Source organism: Thalassophryne amazonica, chromosome 5, assembly GCF_902500255.1.
Source record: "Thalassophryne amazonica chromosome 5, fThaAma1.1, whole genome shotgun sequence".
NCBI lineage: Eukaryota > Metazoa > Chordata > Actinopteri > Batrachoidiformes > Batrachoididae > Thalassophryne > Thalassophryne amazonica.
In genome coordinates, this window is record NC_047107.1 from 85,268,258 (window position 1) to 85,277,370 (window position 9,113).

General features: G+C 42.3%; 1 protein-coding gene across 2 annotated transcripts in view; it reads right to left on the bottom strand.

Moving 5' to 3' along the window:
* Positions 1-8,844, bottom strand: part of arl15a (ADP-ribosylation factor-like 15a) — a 432,264-nt gene extending 423,420 nt beyond the window's left edge. Inside the window, exon 1 of one of the 2 annotated variants that reach the window (XM_034170762.1) lies at positions 8,508-8,844. In XM_034170762.1, the coding sequence (XP_034026653.1) occupies positions 8,508-8,783 (276 nt within the window). In that variant the 5' untranslated portion in view covers positions 8,784-8,844. The remainder of the gene's footprint in view (positions 1-8,507) is intronic. The other variant, XM_034170761.1, reaches the window with a different exon arrangement.
* Positions 8,845-9,113: the final 269 nt, after the last annotated feature.

Consider the following 9,113-nt stretch of genomic DNA (forward strand, 5'->3'; position numbering starts at 1 on the left):
TCCAGATTCAAAGCTAAAATATCAGGTAGTCTGGCCTCAAGTTCAGTCACAGTTGAGGGTTTAATACGACGCCGCAGTTGTAGACAAGGTTGTTGTTCCACTAAATGTGGCAGCGTAAATGTAAACCTGATAAGTGAATGGTCAGAGACTATAGATGCGAGAGGCAAAATGTCAATATTTGTGACAGCAAACCCACGTGCAAGAACCAGATCCAGGGTATTTCCACTAATGTGTGTCAGGTCCTGAATGCATTGCTGGAATCCTAAAGCATCCACAATTTGCATAAATGATTAGCTAAGGGGATCAGAGGGCTTATTTATATGAATGTTAAAGTCACCAATAATCAAAATGTTATCTGCACTAGTTGACAAACTAGAGATGAATGCACCAAATTCATCTAAGAAGTCAGAATATGGGCCAAGAGGCCTATAGACAGTGACAATATAAGATAGCTGATTTCCAGTTTTATGACCCTGACAGTACTTAGCATCATGGGCATAACGGAGAATCAGATGCTCAAAGGAATTATATTTGTGACCCCCAACAGATGGACTTTATATGGTAAATGGACTGCATTTATATAGCGCTTTTCCATCTGCATCAGACGCTCAAAGCACTTTACAATTATGCCTCACATTCACCCCGATGTCAGGGTGCTGCCATACAAGGCGCTCACTACACACCGGAAGCAATAGGGGATTAAAGGCCTTGCCCAAGGACCCTTAGTGATTTTCCAGTCAGGAGGGGATTTGAACCCATGATCTTCTGGACTCAAGCCTAACACCTTAACCACTAGACAGCTAATAAAGAAAACCTAGATTTGTAAATAAAAGCCACACCCCCGCCTTGCTTCACACCACAAGACGCATGACTAAATGTGTATGCTGGTGGGCAGGCCTCATTCAGAGGAAGGAGAGTTGTGGGTTTGAGCCAGGTTTCACACAAGCCAATCATATCTAAATGATGATCCATGATTAAATCATTAATCAACAATGATTTCGAGGACAGTGATCTGATGTTCAGGAGACCCAGGGTAAGGACCTCAGTGGGGATGACAGTCTCACTGTTCGGAACCCGGCGAAGCAAGCCCAGGTTCCGAGAGCGCCACTGGCGTACATCAATCCGGCGAAGACGTGGACGGCCTGGCCGACAGTCCTCAGAGCCGACCAGCGGCACCACACAGGCTCTAATCAGATCCACAAGGTGCCAGGGCAGCACAGATCCTGCAAGAATTCTGTGCACAGCTCATCCAGAAGCCAAAAACAGCAGGCCACACAGAGCTTCAGCTTCAAAAGACGTCCACTTCGTCTCCTGCGGTGACGACTGTGCTTTTGGCCGAAAGGCAGCGCAGGAGCATGGCACAGAAAAGCAGGCCCCTCCGATAAAAATGGGGGCGGAAAGTTCTGTCCACCCGCCGATAACCACACCGCACCACGAACCGGGGGCTGGAGATCCAGCAGAGTTTGGCAATCATACACCCGCAATGCCTCTGACTCAAAAACAGCATAAATTAAAAACAATAAAATAAACAGACTGGAGAGCAGCAGACGAGCAGCCAGACACAACGGCGCCATCTTGGCACTCCCAACCATCTCTCTCCACACAGAAATGCTGGAACTCTGACAGAGTGACCATCCGGTTTTTGGTCAGCTCCCTGACAAAGGTCCTTCTCCCAGATCACTCACTTTAGAAGGGCAGCCAGCTTTAGGAAGAGTCCTGGTGGATCTGACCTTCTTCCGTTTATGGATGTTGGAGGCCCCTATGCTTACTGGGACCTTCAAAACAGCAGAAATGTTTCTGTACCCTTCCCCAGATTTGTGCATCAAGACAATCCTGTCTCGGATGTCTACAGACAATTACTCTGACTTCATTCTTGGCTTGTGCTCTGACATGCACTGTCAGCTGTGGGACCTTATATGTAGACAGGTGTGTGCCTTTCCAAATCATGTCCAATAGACTGAATTTACCCCAGGTGGACTCTAATTAAGCTGTAGAAACATCTCAAGGATCTGTGGAAACAGGATGCACCTGAGCTCAGTTTTGAGCTTCATGGCAAAGGCTGTGAATGCTTATGTACGAGGTCTCTTAGATAATAAACCGACCCTTTTATTGTTTTTTTTAACTATATGGATTTGAATGACATGCGATTACACCAATCATGCTTGAACCCTCGTGCGCATGCGTGAGTTTTTTCACGCGTGTCGGTGACGTCATTTCCCTGTGGGCAGGCCTTGAGTGAGATGTGGTCCCGCCCTCTCGGCTGAATTCCTTTGTTTCACACGCTGCTCGAGACGGCGCGCGTTGCTTTATCAACATTTTTTCTGGACCTGTGAGGAATATCCGAGTGGACACTATTCGAGAAATTAAGATGGTTTTCGGTTTAAAAGTTTAACGGCTGATGAGAGATTATGGGGTGTTTCTGTCGGTGTAAGGACTTCCCACGGAGCGGGACGTCCTGCAGCGCTTCCAGGCGCTGTCGTCGGCCTGTTTCGAGCTGAAATCATCCTAATTTAAGGCTTAATTCACCCAGGACATCGTGAGAGAATAGAGAAGATTCAGAAGAGGCCGGCATGAGGAATTTATGCGGACATTCCACTGTTTAAGGACATTTTTTTAATGAAAGACGTACGCGCAAATTCGCCGAGTCGTTTCCGTGACGACTCGGCAAATCTGTGTGCACCGCGACAGGAAAAACACCTCCGTGTTGAAAACCATTTGTAGAATTCAGGCGGCTTTTAATGGCTTTCAACAAGTGAGTAACTGAGAAATTGTTTAACAGCTTGGGCATGTTCCAACTTGCCCGTTAAGATTTCCAACGGAGGTGTTTTTCCTGCCGCGATCCCCCGCGGTCGGGTCCAGCCCGACATGCAACTCTGCCCGCACGTTCTTTCATTACAAAATGACCGTTAACAATGGAATGTCCGAATAAACTCCTCATGCCGACTTCTTCTGAAAGTTCTCTGTTCTCTGACGACTTACTGCGTCAACAGAGCCTGAAATGTGGAAGTTTTCAACTTGAAACGGCGAGACGCTGCTGCCTCGAAGCGCAGATCGCCGTCAGGCGCCGTGGACTGTCCTTAAAGCGACACTACCAGACCAAAATCTCTCATCAGCCGTTAAAATTTTTACCGAAAACCAGCTGAATTTATTGAATGGTGTCCACTCAGTTGTGCCTTACAGTTTTGAAAAAAATTTTATCAAACAAAGCAACAGTCTCTGAGCCATTCCTAAACAATGAAAAAAATCGACGAGCGGGTGGACGACTCCTCACTCAAAGACTGCCCACAGGCGAATGACGTAACCGACAGGCGTGAAAAAACTCTCGCATGCCCACGAGCGTTCAAGCATGTCTGATGTAATCACACGTGATTCAAATCCATATGGTTTTTGAAAAAAATAATAAGGTCGGATACTTTTCTAATAGACCTCGTACATGTGATTTCTTAGTTTTATTATTTTTAATAAATTTGCAAACATCCCAAGGGGGGAAAAAAAACTTTTCACATTGTCATTCTGGGGTATTGTGTGTAGAATTTTGAGGAAAAATACTTTCATCTATTTTGGAATAAGGTAACATAAAATGTGGAAAAGTGAAGTGCTGTGAATACTTTCTGGATACCATTATAATACCATGTGTGTTTCTGTAAAAACCTGGAGATAACACGTATTCCATGAGGCACAAACAGACACCTTCAGTGTGCAGCAGCTAAAAAAAAAAAAAGCTTGTGTTCCATTCATGTGCTGATACTAGAAAAATCATCATAGCAGTTGATAAGGCATAATTACTGTTGTCTGCAGAAGCAGACTATAGATAATGATGTGAGCAACATGGTTATTTTAGGGACTGAGAACAATAATTTACTTAATAATAAAAAAGAAATCCTACAGACATTTAGCAGTTTATACAACAGTATATTTCAGGAACCTTTCTTTCTGATGACTACTTAAAAAGGTCAACTTTCTGGGACAATTTCATTGCTCTCTGTATCACAAACTACAAGTATTCACTCACAAAATCAGGTGACTGTGTGCACTAAAATAGTTCATCTCTTGCGCCTTCTCTTTCGTCATCGTTGAAGACAAAACATCCATTTTGCCCTTTGCCCTCCATCAAGCAGAAAAGCTGAAAATATTAAATTTTGATTTTAAGTGTTGTTGCAGTGCTCACAGCCAACAGTGGTAGAATTGGTAGAATAGAAGTGGTAGAATAGAATCCATCATCCCCTCACTGAAAACAAAGTAACATCCAGTTTACCTTCTACTGCATACACCCAATGTGAATGCACCATAATCTTTTTTAAACATTTTCAAAACTCTGCAATAACCTAACTTGAGATCTTAAAGTTCAGAGTCCGTTGTATGTGTCTCCCCCCCGTCCAAAAAAAATTGCCAGTACTTGCGAACTTACTTAATCATCCCTTGTTTATTGTTTCAGCATTCTAAAGAGACAGCGAGACAGAGGGAGGGAGGGATAGCGCGCTTCATGTACTGCTTTGAGAACAGAGCACATTTCCGAAAATAAATAAAAGTACTTCATTTAGTAATATGGAGTCAGTTTGGGTAAATTGTTGGAGTCAGTTTGGGTAAATTGTTGCACCCCTCTCAGAGCCCAGTTTTTCATAGGCTGTGCTCACATTCATGTGCAACCTGACTGAGGATTATACCGACCGCCGGCGCTTACGGCCCGGTGTCACGGGAGGGATGAGCTCCTGACACCGGGAAAGATCCAAAACTTGTAAAAATGTGAAAATTAAAAAACAAATTACCCACTAAATTTGACAATCTGTGTGGTAGCACAGAGAGATTGTGGCATTGCTTAGGGAGAGCCCTGGACTACTGATGTTGCTTAAAAACGCAAAAGTACTTTTTATCCGATTACTCGCCAGAATAATCGATAGAATCCTTGATTACTAAAATAATCGATACACACAAACACTTTGCACTGGGATACCAATTAAACAACAGCAAATTACAGAGAAGACAGTGGTCATATAGCCGAGGATATTTTAACATTGTGTTATATTTATAACACAGAATTCAAATATAAATTTTTAATTTCAAAGACATATGTACAAATGTAGCAAACAAAGTCATATACAACTATTTACATTAAAATGCAGGAAATGCTTCAGGTGTTTTTTTGTACAACTATTTATAAAACAATAAGATGACAATTTATTTGTGCCACTAAGAAAAACAATTCCTGCTAACACACGCCAGAGTGGACACAGTCCTGTCCCATAGGAGAAGTGCTATTCCCCCTGTTGTCCACCTGGAGGCAGTGTTGGCCCTTTAGTCTGTCTTTGGTGGCTTTGTGGCTAAATCTCCTAAGCAACAAACCCACGTGGGTTGGTAATTTTGATTGGCTTACATTGTGTATTTTTCCACCAATGATAATGGGGAAGTTGTGTGTTTTTTTCTAGGGATGGGACCAATCCAATCCAATATCGCACCAAAAGGCCACTCTAAAATCAGGGTCAGAAAACCAGTCAGTATTTGATATGACCACCATCTACACCACGCAGTGCAATACAGCTCTTTTACATAGAGTTGAACAGCAGCCAGACTCCATCAAATGTGAGCATTTGCCCACTTGAGTTGGTTACGACGATGAACTGCAGTAAGGTCGAGACCCCAATGAGGATGACAAGCATGAAGATGAGCTTCCCTGAGATGGTTTATGACTGTGTGTGCAATAATCATGCTGTCTAATCAACAACTTGATATGCCACACCTGTGGGATCAAGCAAAGGAGGGGTGCTCACTAACACAGATTTAGACAGACTTGTCAACTATATTTGAAACAGTTGAAACCCAGCCTTAACCAGGGAGGGGGTCTGAGACACGCTTTGTCATCTGTTTACAATGGGGTACTCAGGTCAAAGCAGGTTCAGTCTTTTGTTCATGGTAATGAGTCATTCACGTCGTCAGGAGAGGCGTCAGTCCCATCGTTAGGAGGGACAGCTGCCCTGTCATTAGGAGGGTGTTAACTAGAGTACAACAGGTGGTAATTAGAGCAATTGTTAGTCACTGCCAATTAGGGCTGTGCAATTAACCGAATTTCGATCGTGATATCGATATTTGTATCAAACGAACTCCAAACTCGTATAATCGAGTGAAACGATTTAAGGGCCTTTCATCAGGCCAATCCGTCAATGTGTCCCAAGATGCATGATGTCAGACGCGTCGCTTCGGAAGTGGCAAGGGGGCGGGATTGCTACGTCACACTCTGGCTGTTTCCACAACCTGAAAAAAGTTCAGCGAACGCCTTCTTGAATTTGCATCGCCTGAACCACAAAAAAGCTTTAAAAAAAACAGCAGAAGAACGATTCTCCCATCACCCTGCTGGGAGAAGCGTTTTTTTCAGCTACTTTTCGGAGTGACGCCGACCGAGAGAGGACTGATGACTTGGTGGGATATCGATCGAACCGCGACAGCGAGCCAATCTGCACGGAGAAGCCGGCCTTCAGGCATTATTCCTGGGCAGAGCGAGGCAGGCAGCCGGGGTGATGGAGCAGACCCACTCAGTCCAAAATCTCCCACTTTTTGGATATATGCGAAGTCCCAGTTTGCCCAACGGAGTTTAGTTCTGCAGCTTTATCGAGGTGAGAGTAATGTAAAAATAAAACGTGACGTTTACTGAACTGCTGTGAAAGTTTAATGATTGGCTAACATTATCTTAGCCTTTTAGCACAGTTGATCTGAGTGAACGCTTTAATTTGTAAATGGTTCAGTCTTTTTTATTTTTACCAAATAAAGCTACAGCTTTTTTCAGACACCACAAAAGCTTAACTTTAAATAACTTTTTTTTCTGGCATTTTTTTCCATCGTTTTTCCCCATTTTTTTTCCCCTTTTATTATATATAAACTGTTTAGTGTTTCTTTATATTTAAAGAAATATTTTTATTTGTCCTAATCGGGAACATTTGCTGTGCAGACAACCAAACTTCCATTGATGAGCTGAACACCACGTCCAGTTGAAAGAAACAGCACCAGAGTTCAAAGCTGCAGAAGAGACCTTCATCTGGTCCAGAGAATTCAGCATAACATCACCTGCTTCTAAATAAAAGGCTCTTTCAACAGCAACTATTTTATTATTTTTAAAAAAGCTGTTTCATTTTATATTTTAACAATAAATGAACGGATAAATTTCTCCAAAAGGAGATAAGGAGACGTGGTCAAGGGAATGATGACAAAAACACAAACTAATGAACATAAATTGAAACAAAAACAATGCAGCCGCACTATGTCCTAGTAGCACAAGTCAGGGAGATGCCCAACGACACTGACCAACTGGTCAGTGACAACAGGGAAGGGAGAGGAAAACAGAAAAATAATATATGATATTTTTAATATTTATTTTATTCATTTTATGTTTTATACAGGTAAGGTACAGTACATTTTCAATTTGGAGGTTTTGCGCACATTGTCTATAACAATTTTTTTTTTTTTTTTTTTTAGAGTGAGAGAAATGCTGAATAAATGCATTGTGCAACTAAAAAAAATAATCGTTTGAATAATTGTGATTTCAATATTTACCTAAATAATCGTGATACTGATTTTTTCCATAATCGAGCAGCCCTACTGCCAATAGCAGTCTGCCTCTCAGTAGGAGGGGTCTGGTTAGGTTTAAAACTCCAGCTTTGCTGGCTTCTGTTATTCTTCTCTACAAGAGTCAAGACAGAAGTCAGACCACCAGAGCAAGAAATTCAGCTGAGGAAGCTTCTGCAATTATAAGTGAAATGTCCTCGCATCAAGCAACCCAGTCCAGTCGAAGATTCAAGCTTCTCTACTATGGAAACCACCTGGACAACTGAGAGCCTACACAGAATCACCCCACTGTAGTAACACAATATTTCAATTCTGACATGTTCATGTACTAAACTGTTTATACACACCAGTGGCATAATACACTGTTCTTACTCAAGTTTTGTTAAGGAGATGATGTTTTAAGGTAACGGAACATAATTGTCAGGTAAAAAGCCCAGTGATGAGGCAGGAGGCACTGCCCAGTTTTATATGCCACACTGGCAGGTCCCTAACTCTAGTCATTTTTAATTATAATTGAAGAGGGCTGACTTCACTGAAAATGGGGTGACTTCACCTGGGGTGAATTCATTTGCTACCAGCTTGTGCGTTTGTTTGCTAGGTGGGGGTGGGGGGGGGGGGGAGCTTGGAATAGCAAAATAGCACATTTTCCATGATGTTGTCACAAGTTACAACACCTTGTTTTTTTTTTTTGTTGTTGTTTGTTTGTTTGTTTTGTCGGTCAATCGCAATGTAGAAACTCCGTCAGGCTACGCCCCTGTGTTTAACATGAAAACAAGTTCATGAAACACTGTTCGGAACCGCAGGATCTTAAACAAAACTCTACTTTGTTTCTTCACACTACAGACACCTGAGTGATAGTAGTACGTGGATTACTGACCCAAATCACGAATCGAAACGTCGAACCAAAGGTTTACTTAAAAAAAAAACACTGGCTGTGTTAGTACTGGTTTACTTACCAGGTAATCCATGTACTGTCGCTGACCAGTCACAGCTGCACAAACTGGTTTTAACAATAATCCTGTGCAAATTGTAGATGATTTGGCCGCACGACGCTTTGTATTACCCGCCTTTCGACACAAAATAAAAAAGCAGCCTTTGTGGGCTTTCAAACGGGCTTTTGTCACTGTCTCCTTCGGTAAAAACACGACTTTAAAGACATTACCAACTGCGTTTGTTGCTAACGGCGAGAACCGCCTAGTTCCTGGTCTTTTTTTTTTTCTTTTTTTTTTCATAAACAAAATAGCCCCTCGTCCTCCGGCTGTCTTCCAGTTTTTAATCACACATCAGTTGGGTGTACGGTTGAGGAAACTGGCGAAGCCGACAACGTTACGTCACGCACGTCGAGTCTTCGCGTAACGTGATCACGTGACCAAACACATGGCTGTTTTCACGCTGCAATGAGGAAAAAAGCTTACTTTGTGGCTTGTTACTTTTCGTCAAGAATTGCAGATATATTTTTCACGAGGATTTTCTTCAGATTAGCTTTATCCTTATTACTCGCGTTTTAAATATGTAATGTATTATATGTAAAATGATTTATATTTTCTTTATAAATGGCATAA